The sequence below is a fragment of the Colossoma macropomum genome, unplaced genomic scaffold (genome assembly GCF_904425465.1).
Source record: "Colossoma macropomum unplaced genomic scaffold, Colossoma_macropomum, whole genome shotgun sequence".
Taxonomy (NCBI): domain Eukaryota; kingdom Metazoa; phylum Chordata; class Actinopteri; order Characiformes; family Serrasalmidae; genus Colossoma; species Colossoma macropomum.
In genome coordinates, this window is record NW_023494791.1 from 8841523 (window position 1) to 8859549 (window position 18027).

The following is an 18027-nucleotide window of genomic DNA, read 5'->3' on the forward strand; positions in this document are numbered from 1 at the left end:
TAGAACCTGCGATAACTTTGATTGTACCTGAAGCATGCAATAATAATGCATCGCTAGCGGCTTCTTCTATAGCTCAGCTCCTGCTCGTCTCTGTCTCTTAACCTGCTATCTGTTTACTGCCCCATTTTTCAATAACGTGCCTTATGGTTGATAACATACATCACCACCCCCTGCTCCCTGCTTTCTTTTTATCCTCTCTTCTTTCATGTGCTTCTTTTTTTCTTCATGAGTGCTGGTGGACTTGTTATGCGTTCCCTGTGGCCTTTTCTGAGATAGACTCCTCTTGCATGGGATTAATAAGAATGGACGGACGTGGGGGGGAAATATTTCCTCGCGTCGCAGCGGGCTGGTCGACCCTGATGAACTGCGCTCTGCCGAATCAATTTGGCCATTGATTTGCTGCATAATTCTCCCCTGGATGGAGATCCAGGATTTTCGTTCCTCCATCAAGATGCATGGATGGACAACTGTTGTTCCCTAAAGTGCATCATTTTGAATGTCCTGCATGCCCCATACTAAGGCTTAAAATGCATAGGCAAGGTGGTCGGGCCATATCAAAGTATTTGCTCAACTAATTGCTCATACTGAGTTCTGGCATTGAGAAATCAATCTTTTTTATTGTTATGGTGGAGGGAAATTAGAGGCTATGGGCTTGGCAGTATTTTAAGACGCTTTTTTCAGCACTGTTGGGGATTTTATTGCTAATCAATGGCCGGAGAACTGGCGTGGGCTCTGTGGAGGCTGGCCTGTAATGTCGGCCAATGTTTTGAAAGCGTCCTCTTTGGGGTTTTTTTTTTTTTGAGCATTAACAGTAACAGTGGCCCAAGGTCACCTTCTCTTCTCCAGCTACAAGTTACAGCAAAAAGCTCTATCAACACATTTAAGTCCTTTTTCATGCTTTCGTTCTCCCTTCCCTCTTCCCCTTTTCTTCGTACCCTTCATAATCCACTATGTCTCTTTCTCTTTCTCTCTCCCTCCCTTCTTTTCTTCCTCCACTCTGTCTGGCTCCAGCCTTAAAGAGTCCCCAGACTCATTTTCTCTCCGATGCTGCAGCAGAGAATTAAGCCAATCTGTCTTCATATTACTGCCTGTGTGCGGCCTAGATTGATCTGGCCGTCTGCCACTCTGGTCCGACACAAATCATTGGCTTGCCATGATACCCTGCCACCCCCCGCTTTTGATTGACAGCGCGCCGCCTCGTCTTTCCTGCACCCTTTTCTTCTCGTTGCTCTCTCGGAATTACTGTCATGGGATGTTATCTGTAAATAACGCACTTTTCATTACATGTAGAGAGGATTGAGACGAGCTGAATGGCTTTTTTTCGTTTGCAGCTGAGCCGCTGAATGGATTGGTTTTTCTTGCTGAATTGAACAGGGGGGTTACATATTTATATATTCTCGAAATATATCGAGATATATGTTCTTGAGTAATGAGTAAATTAGTTAATTACAGACTGTAGTCCATTTGTTTCTCTGCGTAATTTTTCCTTTGTTTAATGGTCAGGACCCCCAAAGGACCCCCACAGGACCACAAAAAGCGGGTAATATTCAGGTGATGGATCATTCTCAGCACTGCAGTGATGCTGACATGGTGGTGTGTTAGTTTGCATTGTGCTGGTATGAGTGGATCAGACACAGCAGTGCTGATGGGGTTTTTAAACACCTCAGTGTCACTGCTGGACTGAGAATAGTAAGTAAAGCAGTAAGCCAAGAGAGGCCATGCATTACTGCGATTTTATTACGGGAAGGGTGTTCTTAGGCAGTACTTTATGGTCACCAAATTACCACAGCGAGTCTTATTTAGTACCAGATCAGCGGCCCCTCTTCTTGTGCTGGGGCTGAATCTCACATGTCTCCCTGCTCCCTACATAGTGCACTACACTGAAATTTAAATATTGGATCCTGCAACCCATTTGTGCAAAATATAGCTAAGAAATAGTCATTTGGGACACATCCACACTCGATAAATGATGCTCTATTTGGCTGTAAAGGCTGGAATATCGAAACTTTCATAGCTAGCACACTACTTAGGGAGTATAGAGCCGTTTGGGATTCAGCCTGGGTTTGATGCTACTTCTGACTGAAACATGAACATTTAAGCCAAACAAGTGACATTTTTTGACTTTTATACTGCTGTTTTACAGTTAATCACACCATAAGTACTTTAATTCAAGCCTGTGAAATTAATGATACAGTTGTTCAGGCTGTTTGCTATCTTTTAGCCTGTTAGCTAGCTGATCAGCCTAGTTATAGTTAAGAACATAAGTTGCCAGCTGCTCAGTTGACACAAAAAGCGAGTTCTTACTTCATCAGTACAGTCAGTGCTCCATGCGAGCAGCATTAATCCATTAACAGCATGGTTTTTTCATGCTGTGGCACAGTAATACAGAGTTCAGTTGTTGTGAAGCAGTCAAAGGTGTGCGTATATCATTCACAGCGACTTCAGATTTTAGGACTGGAACTATCTGTTTTATAATATAATATAATATAATATACTTTTTGTCGTATTGTTGACCTTGACCATTTGAAATGCAAGGCATTCTGGAAATTCATTTCTAATGTCATTCTTGATGTTATACAACTTTCTTGGTCATATTAGAACCGTACAAATCTATACAGCTCTGTTCATCATTCCGTACACATCTGAACTTTCCTTTTTTTTCTCCCCAGTTTACTAGTAATTATTTGAAATCTGTAAAGTTGGACAGGACTAACACAGGAGAATCATTTTACCTAAGTGCTTGCAACAAAGCAGGTCCTATTTTATTGAAACATCTGAAAGGTACTGCGTGTACCTTCCAATATGCAATCATAATTTTCTAAGCCAAACCCCAGCATTAACAACGAGGAGTGGTTTTGTCCATTGAAGCTCAAGTAAAAAGCACTTTACAAAGTCAAGACCAATCTGTTACCCATTTTCTTTGGTTTTCCTCCAAAGTCAGGACATTTTTATCCAGCAAAAACACACTTACACCCACAGTCTCTCACTCGCTATCTCTATCTCTCTCTCTTACTCACTTTGCTCTGATTTGATCCCCCATGTTGCTCTCTCTCTCCCTCTCTCTCTCTATGCTCAATTTCCTCATGACAAACATTCATGTTGGAGAGGCCTGAATATGCCCGCTGTCATGCTCTGCTGAATCCAAGACATGCACTGCCTAGCTAAACAGCAGAATTACATCGCCAGAGTTTTGCTCAATGTAATGCCTTCACGCAGACCTCAACACTGCCTGCTGAAAGCAATGTAAGTAAGAGGAGGGACAGAATTTGGCCAGAAATTCATCTATGGGCGACTTACTGCAGAGGCAGAGAACAGCAAGCAAAGCCAAATACCAGTAATCTTGCATTGAGTCAGGTGTGAATCTCTTATGTATGGAAATGTGTAATTGAGGTTTCTTGAAAATACAGCAGTAATAAACCAAATAAGGCGATCCAGTTTTTTTGTCTCTCCAGCAAACTGAAATGACTTACCATTCAGGTTGTAGGCAGTCGTTGGGTTCATGCGCTTGTTACAGTGGCCTCTCAGTGCTGGGTAATCTGGCCTGCCACTGCTTGGTGATTGCATTCTGTCATTCGTGCTGGCTGAGGGAAAACTCCAGCAATCCAGGCACGTCGAGGCCCTCTCGCCAACCTGACTCCTGGTGTGATGAAACATGACAAAGGCGGAATTTACTCATTTGTTATCCTCCTGGAAGGGAGACAAAACAATGAGGGAGATTATGGAAATCAGCGCGACAGCAAACATCACCCCCAGCCCAAACTGACACCAGCTCAGCACGCCGCCTCAGGTTGATACGGGCTTATCTTCGTCCCAACTGTCAATGGAGACATTAGCCTGCTATTATTGCACTTATTAGCGGGACTGTGGAGAATGGAAGTGGGCCAGCAGTCATTCTAATATTAGCGCATTCTCACGGTGATGGGAATTGTAACCAGCGGTATTTTAGAGCTTTCTGCTAGAGCGATGCTGTCAGCATGGGAGAAGATGATGTTGTACGAAATTGGAATAGCCAAAGTTACCAGTGCACTTGATTGCCCAAGCACTCAGTTTTTATTGTTCGCAGTATTGCACTAGTTTATGTGCCTCTTTGCCGTGTTTGTCTTTCTTTGTCCCCTCTCATGGTTATGATTTGTTGTATTTTTTGGCCACTTTTGATTCAAGTGTCATTTGCCTGCACAAGGGCTTGATGGAATGCCTTTATTGGAGAATGTCACGCTTTAACAACAAGCAATCACTCAACTCCCTCTTCAGAGCCGGAACAGGAACTATAGCTTTCGTCATTTAGCCTAGTAGCAATCAGCACAGGCTCTGCCCCGTCTGCGCTTTAAGTCAACAATATCAGCAGATGCAATTTCCTGGACGAGAGCTCTGCTTCAATGATATTGAGTCCGAATGACCGAGTTGCTGGTGAATTTGCAGGAGAACGTGTGCATTTGGGAGCAACCGAGTGAAAGAAAGAGAGAGAGATATTTACCAAACGCATTTTGTGATTTGTGTACATGAAGCCATTCTTTTTATCATTTGTTCAATCGAAGTAAATATTTACTCAGACCAGATTAGGTATGTGTGAGGAGAGCGCCAACCCCCCCTGCCCCCCTCTCCCTTCTCTTCATAATACAATATTTGATTGAGGGGATTTTTTCAGATCAGCCATTTTCCATTTCTGAATTTATCTCCGTGCCTCGGGGCCTCTGCAAAGGTTGACTCATTTCAATTAAAATAATAAGCAGAGGCGATAACAGGGTGGAAAAAAATACTTCTGCACCCAAAATCGCAGTCATCTTAATGAAGGGGTTTGGGGATTTGCAGGAAGTGACTGTACGGGCTGAATGTTAAAGTCCGTCTCTTTGTCTCGCCGAGCCTGTCACCTGTCCTTCCCCCCGTTTCTTCTCTCTCTCTCTCTCTCTCTCTCTCTCTCTCTCTCTCTCTCTCTCTCAGTCCCTCTCTCCCTCTCGCATTCTATCTCGCGCTCCTGTCCTCTGTCTCTCCTCCAACACATCCTTTTTTTTTTTGCACTTTCATATTCCCTCCTTCATATCTGCTGGCGTTGGTGTTTTGCATTTGGTATGACTTGCCTCTCTCTTCTGGAGTGCACACTCTCTCTCCCTCTCTTTTACTGCATCGACTGTGGCGTCATCTTTTGGCTCCAGCTGTGTGCTTTCATACCCCTTTTCCCCCTCCTTAATCCCCAAACCTGGAGTGTGTCCTGAAGAAAAACTGGGACCACTTTACAATAAGACTACCCTTATAAAGAGTTTATGAGTGGCTTAAAATGCGTTTATCAATGGTTATTACTTAGGTCACCTTAAACACCTGAAACATAACACAAATGAGCAACAGTGACCAGTGTGTTTTATTTCATTTTTTTCTTGTTATTCCTTTGTGAAGTGTTGTTTTATTTGTACACTTTTAAAAAAAGATGGTTCTTTAAGGGTTCTTTAGTAAAGAAAATGGTTCTATATAGATCCATGAACACTCGAAGAGCCCTTTGCATGATTAAGGGGTCTTTTGCATGGTGAAAGTTTTCTTCAGATTGATGGAGACTGTGCTGTAAATGGTTCTATTAAAGAACCTTTTTGAAAAGCGTTCTATATAGTATTGCACCGATACCGATACTTAAACGCAGTATCGCCGTCGGTGATAGGGATACCGATATTTATGCCCAAAATCATGAAGCAATTTCTGACAATAAAGATATTTTGCATTAAGTTGTTATAGGTGCTTCTTATTACTAATTATATAATTGTAAATAGTAAATACAATAAATAAACAAAAATAAGTCTTAAGCATCTAATAAATATAATCCAAAAAGTAAATGCCATCTTTTATTTGTGATGCAGAACATACATACATACATCATCTAAACCGCTTATCCTTCTGGGTCGTGGTGGGGTGCTGGAGCCTATCCCAGCGGTCATTGGGCAGAAGGCAGGATACACCCTGGACAGGTCACCAGTCCATCGCAGGGCAGACAGACAGACATACACAGTCACACACACACTCACACCTAGGGGCAATTTAGTGTGTCCAATCAGCCTGACTGCATGTTTTTGGACTGTGGGAGGAAACCGGAGTACCCAGAGGAAACCCACGCAGACACGGGGAGAACAGGCAAACTCCACACAGAAATGACCCTGGTCGCACCGGCCGGGAATCGAACCCAGGCCATTCTTGCTGTGAGGCGACAGCGCTACCCACTGCGCCACCGTGCTGCCCGATGTGATATTAAAAGGGAAAAAGTGGTATCAGTGGATCTCTAGTTATGTATAGCACTGTGATGATGCTAGCTGGTCTAGCACATCACCAACAGCCATGAACAAGACTAAAAGAGAAAACGGTATGACTGAGCCTTTGATTTTAATTAACGTAAAGAGACAGTTACTTGCCTGTTTCCTGGAAAGAGTGACTGTGCGGGTCATTTGGTCCTCTTGTAGGTCTGTGGGCCTGGGAGGGACACAGGGACAGGGGGTGCACAGGTCGACCTGGGGAGAAAGAAAAACAAAACTGTTAATGAACTAATTGCAAATATTAAACGCTGGCCATGACTGACATTTGTAGATATATGTACTTGAAGTATATGCTGAATATATGTGTACTGTGAATGGGAAGGAGAATATTATGAATACGTGAACTTAAATTTGGTTTAGTCCACTGGGAGGGGCTATAGGTATTTAAGGAGAGGCCCAGTCTAGTTGAGAGGTCGAACTGCTGCAAGTAAGATGGCTAGTCTTGCAGCCGATATGCACCCTGAATTAGATAGGGAAATTAAGTGAGAATAGTTAAGGAAGAATAACAAATTGCCTGTCATGCATTTGAGTTTTATTTTTTATTTTTTGTGTGTAAATAGTTGTGTGCGAATACCATGGTGATGGATCTTTTATAGTGCAGTTTGGATTTTTGATAACAGGTGCAATAAAGAAACGGGGCAAGAGAATCATTTAACCAGCCTTCTGCTCGAACTTCTTCCAAACATGCCAACACGGTAACCTCCAGGCCACTTTGAGTCCACTCTACCACAAGCACCAAAAAGGGTTCCACTATTGTTACAAAACAAATAACCTTTTTTAGTACTATATAGAACCCTTTTTGCTAAGAGTGTACTCTTATGACATCCCAACAAATATATTTTACCACCTTTGCTAAGGTCCAGAATGGAGCACCAGCTGTATTGCATGACTGACATATAGGGTATAAACCCTGTATGCTAGACCTGCTGTCAGACTGGGCTACTGCAGACAGACAGAGCTCTCTTAAATAAAGACTTCACTACATACCCGTCTCCTGAGTCCATCCAGGGATGGATTACTGACCAGGCCAGTGGGGGCAGTACCCAGGGGCCTTTAACCGCCAGGGGTCTCTAACTGCTAGGGCCCTTAAGAGGCCTGGCACTACAAGGCCTGAGATGGTCCAAAGACTGAGGACAGTCCATTGCAGATTAACCAATTGCCTAGGTAATTAAATAAAGGTCCCTCAGCCCATACCCTGACCCCATATTTAAAATAATTAAAAGCCAATGTACAGAATTATAACTTGGGAGGAAATAATAGGCTATGGCACAGTAATTTAGAATTCATTTTGTTTTCAAATGCTGTTCAAAATGCACAGAAACAAGCATGAACTGTTTATTAACATTATTTTTCAGGACTAGTTTTTTTTCCTGTTATTTCTGGTGTTTTAAAGTTATCGAGGTGAGAAGGGTGACCATGTGAGACCGTGATCTGTCCCTTGCTTTCTGACTTCTTCATCAGTCAGCATTAAACCTGTGAGCTTCATCAGATATTCATATTCATCTCAACTGCTCACTGTTGCCCTTTTATATTTGTTAACTGCTTATTAATGAGAAAGGTGTTTATGACCTACTTAATAACCTTTAATAAACTAATTTTAAGCCATTCATAAACGCTTTGTAAGAGTAATCTCAGAATAAAGTGGTAGATAATCTTTGATTCTTACCGTATATCTTTTAGTGATGTAGGAAAGAATATCAGCAAAGAGTTTTACTTACATAAAACTTCCTACCATCTTCCGTAAAGCTGTTCACTCTGGCTGTATATACTGTAGCAGCATTTTTGCAATACTCCTCATGTTCATGCAAGTGTCTTCCTTGCTATGAAGAGTAGGTTTTGTTTAAATAATGATTTGACAGCAGAGATGTCGCTTCATGTGAGTCAGAGTCGAGTTCTGAATCTCGGGGGTGTAAGTGTGAGTCAAGTCTAGAGTCTTTATTAGAGAGTTTTAGTGCCGTTATTAGCCACAGGCATTACATTTTACAAAAGTAAACCCAAATAAACTCCTGTCAGGTTTGACAAGGCTTCAAAGAAGAACATTTTCTGCAGAACTGCAGTGGGAGTAAATAGTAAAGGTGCTGTTTAAAGAAAATCTGCTATTATAATGGCTAATCCAGCTGAAGGTTTACTACGTCTCAAGCTTCTCCAGTTTTTCCCTTTCCTTTAGTGTGTTGCAACTTTTCGTGCGTGTAAACGGTCTGCAAAGTTACAAAGATCAAAGTACACACTAGAAGTAGTATCTCTCTCCCAAAGAAACCACTTTTCTCAGCTGCCTGATATGCCTTAGTAGAATTCCAGGCCTTTTTTTCTGTTACAAGATGACGCAATCCTGTAACATAATCCTTATTGCCCGCCTACCGGCAAGCTTGCCATGCCCTGCACACAAGGCACAGCAAATACTGGAGGCCAGATAGAGTTTGTTCAGTTTTGTAGCCATGTCAAGAAGACGCTGACCTGAATTTCACTGTTAGAAATAAAGGTTCTGTGCAGGTACATTTCTCGTTCAGCAAGGTACAGACAATGTAAGTGTTCCCTCAAAGGTACAACAGTGGTTTTAAGGTCCAATTGCGAACCTGAAATCAGTTTTTCCAGGTGAAAAGAACGTATTTGTACCTTTTCATAATCTAATATTTTAAAACAGAACACTAAGATAAAAAGCCTGGAGACGAGACGGGGTGTGTGGAGTCAGTACAACTTATAAAAATAATTTCAATGGTTTATGGTACAATTATATTCCCTGACTAAAGGTACTGAGATGTACCCTTGATGGTACCACCCCAGTGACAAGAGGGGCACTACCTCAGTGACAGGTTAGTACCTGTTATTCTGAGAGTGTACAGGCTCGGACTCTGGCTTAAACTGTTACAGCTGCTCAAGAGAGAAATGCAAGACAGGGGCAGAACTTTTCTGGCGGTTGACCAATCAGAACAGAGTGGGCGAGCTGACCAATCAGAGCACACAGTGCTCATTGGGAGCTCTAATAAAGCGTTTTAGAAAGAGGGTGAAAATAAATTTACAGTTTGAGAAAAATAAAAAGTTTTTGGAATATTGAAGCATGTAAATCTAATCTAGTAGACACCAAAAATCTAATTATGAACACTGAAAATGAGCATAATAGGTCCCCTGTAAAGGAATGTGATCTGTAACTCACTAAAGCTTCAGCTAGATTAGCAATTGTAGTCAGTTAGCTGTCCTACATGCCAGCTACCTGTTGTCCTACCTGCTAGCCAACCACTTCAGGTTGTTTTGCCTCTTTCCTACAAATGCTGCATTGACCACATGTAATGCTTCCTTTTGTCCATAAGACTGAAGGTTTTCTAGAAAAAAGGCTTAAATTATTTGAAGCTGTATCAAACCTGATGCCGCTGTGAGCTGCAGGTGTCACGTTAGGCAGACGAGCCAGAGGCTCGCGGAAGTAAAATGAGTGAGATTTATTGACAGCAGGGCAAAGCAAGGGGGTGGTCAGTAATCCAGGCCAGGTCAGAACCAAGAGAGCAACAAACAGGTACATTAGGAAACCGAAATCCATAAACAAGCAAGGGTCAGCAGCCAGATAAACAAACACCAAAACCATTCAAAGTACAAAGGAAAATCTGACAGGGTAAACAAGGGCCAAAAAATGGTCAGAGAAATGCTCAGTACGCAATAGACAAGGCAAATGGCAATACTAAGCAATGAGTGACCAAAACGAAATTCCAAAGAAAAACATGTATCTCCAAAATAGTAACTTTACAGCAGAGGGCAAAAATGTTCTTTACTTTTAATGTCAGTCAATGGAAAGAGATTTTTGGTGCATTTCACACAGTGTAAAGAATGGCTGCTGTGCTCAAATCAGGTAGAAAAGTGAAAATCGCAAAAAATTGATATATACAGTTTTGCTCATAAGTTTACATACCCTGGCAGAATTGGTGATTTTTTTTTATTTTTTCAGAGAATAATAATGATAGTACAACAACTTTTCTTTTACTCATGGTTAGTGGTTGGGTCAAGCCATGTATTATCAAACAACTGTTTTGCCCTTTTTTAAATCATAATGACAACAGAAACTACCCAAATGACCCTGATCAAAAGTTTACATACCCTAGTCCTTAATACCATGTATTCCCTCCTTTAACATCAATGACAGCTTGAAATCTTTTGTGGTAGTTGTGGATGAGGCACTTTATTTTCTCAGATGGTAAAGCTGCCTATTCTTCTTGGCAAAACGCCTCCAGTTTCTGCAAATTCTTGGGCTGTCTTGCATGAACTGCACGTTTGAGATCTCCCCAAAGTGGCTCAATGATATTGAGGTCAGGAGACTGAGATGGCCACTTCAGAACCTTCACTTTTTTTCTGCTGTAGCCAATGACAGGTTAACTTGGCCTTGTGTTTTGGATCATTGTCGTGTTGGAACATCCAAGTGCGTCCCATGCGCAGCTTCCAGGCTGATGAGTGCAAATTTTCCTCCAGTATTTTCTGATAAAATGCTGCATTCATCCTGCCATCAATTTTGACCAAGTTCCCTGTGCCTGTGTAGCTCACACATCCCCAAAACATCAGCGATCCACCACCGTGTTTTACAGTAGGGATGGTGTACTTTTCATCATAGGCCTTGTTGACTCCTCTCCAAATGTAGCGTTCATGGTTGTGGCCAAAAAGTTCAATTTCGCTCTCATCACTCCAAATAACTTTGTTCCAGAAATCTTGAGGCTTGTCTCTGTGCTGTTTGGCATATTGTAAGCGGGCTGCTTTGTGGCATTGGCGTAGTAAGGGCTTTCTTCTGGCGACTCGACTATGCAGCCCATTTTTCTTCAAGTGCCTCGTTATTGTGCATCTTGAAACAGTCCTGTATGTCAGCTGATGTTATTTGTGGGTTTTTCTTTGCATCCCAAACTATTTTCCTGGCAGTTGTAGCTGAAATTTTTGTTGGTCTACCTGACCTTGGCTTGGTTTCAACAGAATCCCCCATTTTCCACTTCTTAATTAGAGTGTGAACACTGCTGATTGGCATTCTCAATTCCTTGGATATCTTTTTATATCCTTTTCCTGTTTTATAAAGTTCAACTATCTTCTCCTGCAGATCCTTTGATAATTCTTTTGCTTTCCTAATGTCTCATAATTTAACAACGTCAGTGGCAGCACCAGATGAAACATGCAGGGGTCTGTCAGGAGCCCAGTAACTTACTGACTCTTTATACACACACACTGATTTACAAGCAAACAGATCACAGGTGAGGATGGTTAATTTTAGTAGCCATTTAAAACCTGTGTGTGTCAACTTGTGTGTATGTTATCATGCCAAAACATCCAGGGTATGTAAACTTTTGAACAGGGTCATTTGGGTAGTTTCTGTTGTCATTATGATTTAAAAAAGGGCAAAAACAATTGTTTGATAATAAATGGCTTGACCGAACCACTAACCATGAATAAAAGAATAGTTGAAAATCACAAATTCTGCCGGGGTATGTAAACTTATGAGCACAACTGTAAACATATATGTATATATATGTATATTTATCTTTAGACAGCGACGATATACAAGCAGAACTAATGAGAACAGGTGAGAGTGATTACAGTTCAGGAGATGAGGATCTGTGCGGCATCAGGACTCGATGCATTATGGGAGCTGGAGTTCAAAGGTGTGAAGAGGACTTAAGGGGAAATGGGTAGCGTGACAGCGGAATTGCAAACCGTACAAAGACGTACATGTTAGAATGAAATTTCACGAGCTGTAATTCTCATGTCTGAGTGAAGATGTTAGTCAGTTAGTGCATAAGCTGAGTCTGAGTGGCTGACTTGAGTCCCTGTCTCTGCTGGACAGTTTCGTTTTTTTACCAAACTATTATTAAAGCCACATTTTCATTTGTTTTTATCCAAAGATGTTTTAGACAGCTGAGCGGTTTGAGTGCCAAAATTCTGCTTTCTATTTAATGTGATAATTTATTGCAAACCTTTTCTTTCTCTCTCTCTCTCTCTCTCTCTCTCTCTCTCTCTCTCTCTCTCTCTCTCTCTCTCTCTCTCTGTCAGTGTATGTGCGCTTTAACTCCAGTCATGGTTTCCCTGTGGAGTTGGAGCGAGGGGCGAGCGTGGCGGATCTGAAGGAGACGGTGGGCCGGCTGCAGGGCGTCCAGCCTGATCAGCTGAGGGTCATCTTCGCAGGCCGGGAGCTCCACAGTGACTCCACCCTGCAGGTAACTCCTCTGCTCTCCACTGCTCTTCCTCAAATTCAGATAACTTTATTGGCATGAATTTTAATGAACAGTTGTTGCCAAAACAGTTAATGGAATACTTAATATGGAGGTAATGTTTTTTCTCATTTCTCTTTTCTTCCTCACTCTGAATCACTACCCACAATCCTTCTCTTCTCTTCTCTTCTCTTCTCTTCTCTTCTCTTCTCTTCATCCCCCTCTCTCACTATCCTCGCTGTTAATCTCTCTCTCTTCCTCTTTTCCTCTCTATCTCTTTTCTCCATCCTCTCTTTCTCTCTGTCTGCTCTCTCTCCCCTCCACTCATCTGTCTCTTTCACTCTCCCTTCTTACCTCTCTCTTCTCTTCTCTTCTCTTCTCTTCTCTTTTCTTCTCTTCTCTTCTCTGCTCTTCTCTTCTCTTCTCTTCTCTTCTCTTCATCCCCTCTCTCTCACTATCCCTGTCTCTATTCTTTTCTTTCTCGCCACCTGCCATCTTTCTCACTATCCCTGTTTTCCTCTTCTCTTCTCTTCTCTTCTCTTCTCTTCTCTCCTCCTTTTATTCCGTTCCTTTCTTTCTCTCTCTCTCTCTCTCTCTCTCTCTCTCTCTCTCTCTCTCAGTGGGGTTCTAACAGGGTAAACAGAGCCTAGGGATATCCTGAACTTTATTCCACAGTGCTTCATTAAGCCTGACCTTCTTAATTATGCATTAAAACACACACACACACACACTGAAGCACCCTCAGATGCACTCACAGAAGCTGATGATGCACTTAGATATAATAGATACACACACACACACACACACACACACACACATACACACACACACACACAGAGCCATACCCTCTGTAAAAGTCCTGCTTCCACTGATGTTCTCTCGGCGCTGCTCTGCTGCAGTGCTCCATTTCTTTCTGACAGGCAGTTGTTGTGGTGAAGGAGGGTTCAGGGCAGGTTGTGGGCAGTGGAGCAAAGCACCTCCATGGGGCCACCTGCTCAACATGCACTGTGACTCCACTCTGCCCCCTAGAGTTCAAACTCACAACACACCCCATCAGTGATGTCCAAAGTAGAGCTTGCAATATTTGTCTGAACAGGACGAGACCTGGGTTCAGATTTCACATTCGGGTTTGAACAGATTTCCCTCTGTATTTTACCTGCTTTTATTCAACTCAAAATTTATGTACATGGTGCTTTTTACTGCGAATGTTGGCACAAAACAGCTTTACAGGAATCCGAGTCCAAGCCCCAAGTGAGCAAAGCAGCTGGCAAGAAAAACTCCCTAAGGAAGGAACCTTAAGAGGAATCAAGACTGAAAAAAGTCATTAGACAGGAATATTTAGACTAAACAGAGATAACCAGTGACCACTGTCAGAGACGTATAAGAGTAAAGAATGAGAAATAAGTCTTTGAAGGACAATGACCAGGGCTGTAACTAAGATCATAATTTTAGTGAGGTCCTTATAGCAGAAATGTGACCTACACTTCACAGTGAATAATAGAACTGTCAAACATGAGAATCACCCCAACTGCAAGTTTCTCCTTTAGTGTTTTTTACATTTTTTTAACAAAATCATTCCTTTTTACCCATCCATAACTGTTATGCACTTTCATTTCATTTGTTCCTTCCCCATCCCTCCATTCTTCCATTAACTGCTATTACTGTTCCATAAACTGATTTTACTCCTACCCTGTTTATTTAATTAACAATTTAAAATTGATTTTATTTCATTTCTCTCTCTTTCTTCTTCTCTCTTTTACATCTCTGTCCTCATTGATTACTGAAAAAGCTCATCTAATCACTAAATAGCCTACAATGGAGCCTGTAGCCTGAAATGAGCAGCGACTGGAACTAGACTAAAACATGCTGATTTAGCCAGCAACGTTGTGAGTGCTCCAAATAAAAACATGCATAATTGAGTTTTCCATTTTACAAGCTTAAAATGTAAATTGTGCTCATAAACTCTTACATTTTTACCATAGGGATGTTATGCATTAGCCTATAGCATGTGTGCTGCACACCTGAACATCTCAAGAAGTCAAAGTTACTCTGGGACTCAGGGTAGTGTAACGTCTCGTACAGAGATGAGCAGAGTGGGCTGTTAAATCTCTGGCCGAACCACAGCTGTTCCGAGGTCAGCTGAGAACCTCTCACTGCTCACTGTGTAGTTTCATTACCTTTTCCACACTGAATCTTATAAAACTCTCAGAAACTTCAGAGGACCTCGGTGTCCTAACGCTAGTCACGAACATCATGGGTGCTGATAATGTGCTGAAGAAATAGCAGAAAGCAATGGTTGCTAAGCGGTGATTGGAGGGTTTAGAAAATAACGGCAGATTTCGATTGGCCATAATTCAGTGACAGCGCTCACAGAAATCAAATTTCATTATCCCAGAAATGCGGCATCATAAATATTCCGTCTCTATTTGATTGGGTGGACTGTGATACTGTGGCTGCGGCCCTGAGTGGACTGTATTATCGTAATAGCACTGTTTCTACGTTTACTCTTAGGAATGGAGGCAAGTGAAAAAACACTTTCTGAAAAAGTGTTCCGTGGTCCGAACCTCTGTGTCCTCATAGCAAGTTATGGCCATGTCGGTGACTGTTAGTATCATATCACAGTGAAAATGAGAATTAAATCCATGAACCAATAGCTACTGTTATAACTGTATCAGACTGAAAATCAGGGTTAAATCTCTAAAACCTGTGATTATAGTTAGAATCCTGATGGGGCATCATTATAAATAGGTAAAGAACTCAGTATAGTGTGAGGCAGGAGAGGATTTAGTGTTTTCTCCTTTATTCTTCTCTACATTCTTTACATTACAACAGTTTTAATCTGGCACGTTGGAGTCACACACTGGTGGGATTTAGCACTCCATGAGACCCATGCTCAGGAGAAACAGATGCGCAACAAATCGATTCATGATTTGATGCAGCCAAATAGACATTTATACAAAATTTGATTGGCCAAAAATATTTTTTGTGTTGTATGTTCAATACGTTCTGTGTAACGGAAAAAGGGTTTTAGGATTAAACAGGTGAAGGCTAACATTCTGCTGTGTGGAAAGTTTGTCCAGACACTGCTTGAGGAATAAATTCATTAAAGCAGAATTGAAACTAAATTTTGGATTATTTGATCATATTATTTATTATATTATTTCTATTATTTTTTAAACCATGGTGTTTGCTGCAAAAAATCTTGGCAAGTGAAGTTGTCTTAAATCTAGTCCATATACAATGCCTTGCAAAAGTATTCAGTCCTCTTAAAAGACATCAGATTTGTCTGGATTACAAATGACACTTTGATATTTTGTGCTGTCATTTTATTTCAAAAGACTGACCCTCAAAATGAATGAATTTAAAGTGGCATCGGTTTTATACAGAACATATTCTGTGAAAAATGCTCTTTGAATAAGTGTTTAACCTGAGCTGTGGAAGCTCCAAGTTTACACAGATGAAAGATATTACTGTAACGAGGACACAGTCAGCTTTTAACTGGCCTCTACTTGTGAATCATTAAAAAAAGTTCACCATTTTCTAGATAAAAGACCCCCTTAATTCAAGTACCTTTGGTCAGACTGTGAATATGAAGGAACGCTGTAAATGGAAATCAAGACCAAAGCACATTTTAAGGTAATTAGAGATGAAGTTATAGACATGCACCAGATAGGAGAATACTACAAAATAATATCCAAGTGTTTTCATATTCCAGTCAGCGCTGTTGGATCAATTGTGAGGAAACGGAAGCTACATCATACCACCCAGGCACTGCACTGACAAGGCCGTCTCTCAAAACTCAGCAAGGGGACTTGTGCAAGAGGACACACAGAGGCTGACTCACTCCGAATGAGCTACAGAGTTCAGTGGCTGAGCCTTGAACGAAGGTGCACTGGTCAGTCATATAAGAGCTCGGCATACAATTGGTCTTTATGGAAGAGCGGCTAGACAGAAGCCATTACTGACGAAAAACACATAATAGCACATCTAGAGTTTCCTAGAAAGCACCAGAGTGACTCAGCTAAAATGCGGGATCAGGTTTTGTGGTCAAATGAGACAAACATGGAGCTTTTTGGACAGAATTCTAAATGCTGTATGTGGTGCAATCCTAGCACTGTCCATTCCTCAACCAACACCTTCCCCACAGTATAGTATGGGGTGACAGCATCCTGTCTTGGGGATGTTTTTCCTCAGCAAGGACTGGGCCTCTTATTAAAACTGAAGGACAGATGGAAGGTGCAAAATGCAGTGAGATACTACAAAACGAGCTGCTTCAGTCTGCTAAAAAACTAAAGCTTGAGAGAAACGTCACCTTTCAGCAGGACAGTGACGCCAAGCACAAGGCCAAAGCCAAAGAGTAGAGTTTGAACAACAAAAAGACGGATGTTCTATAATCTAAGTCAAAACGTCAAAGTCCAGATCTGAATCCAATTGAGAATCTGTGTCTCTGTTTGAAAATTGTGGTCCACAAGCATCATCCAGCCAACCTGGAGCAAATCTGCAGGAAGACTGGGTGAAGGTCACTCCCAAAGCTGATAGAAACTTAGCCCAAAAGACTTAAAGCTGTTACTGCAGCAAAAGCTGCTTCTACCAGGTACTAGTGTGAAGGGGTTGAAAACTTATACAAGCAGCATTTTTCGGCCTTAAGATCTGCTGGCAAATAAAAATTTTAATTTAAAAAAATTACTTTAAGAGCATATTGGTTTCCAATAATAATACTTTCTGGAACAATCTGTGTATCATTTGCAATCCAGACAAATCACTTTTTAAGGCACTGTATCTAATATTTCTTATTTTGAGAATTACTATTGTAAGATTATTATGAGGCTGTGTAACTTATAAGACACTTTTTACTAGTTTTAAGTTATTTTAGTAAGATTATCTCACTATATTGGCAGATAATGTTTTTTTTTCAAGCGTGTTTCTTACAGCAAGCAATATTATCTGCCAATATGATGAGATAATTTACTTACTAAAATCATTTAAAACTTATAAAGAAGGTCTTGAAATATGTTAAATAATCTTATAATAATCTTACAATAATCTCAAAATGAGAAATATTACATACATCCACTACATTTAAAATAATTTTATTTATTTACTTGCCAAGATACCATTTTTTTGTAGTGTAATGATGGCTGTTGTTGTCACTACGTGGTAATTTAACAGGTGCTGCCCAATGCTGTGTTAATCAGAACTTTGGGTGATGATGAGCCAGTTCAGGTCAGTTTCGGACCCAAAACCTGAAGTGGTTTGGGTCAGGTTGGAGTCAGAAAAAACTTTGCCATGATTGGGTTTGGGTGCTGTGGTTTGCATTGGGTCAGGCTGTATTCAGGTTCAGGCCAAAATTTCAGGCCCAATTAACCCTCCTGGTTTGTTCAACTGAAGGAGCAGCAGTAATGTTCCTGGGTTAAACTGACCCGATGCATGTTTACCCATCTGAAAGTAGTTAAAAAATATATTTTTCTCCATAAACATTATCTTTAGCTCAATTAATATCAATTTAATCAGTATTTAGTGTAATCAGGTTTTTCACCCATTACAGATCATGGTCTACTCATATTATTATTATCTCA

The 18027-nt window shown here is 41.1% G+C and overlaps 1 protein-coding gene across 1 annotated transcript in view; it reads left to right on the top strand.

The window, feature by feature from the left end:
* The window catches only part of prkn (parkin RBR E3 ubiquitin protein ligase), a 139873-nt gene that overhangs the window by 19003 nt on the left and 102843 nt on the right, over window positions 1–18027 (top strand). Inside the window, exon 2 of the mRNA XM_036573785.1 lies at window positions 12294–12457. Coding sequence (XP_036429678.1) covers window positions 12294–12457 — 164 coding nt within the window. The remainder of the gene's footprint in view (window positions 1–12293; window positions 12458–18027) is intronic.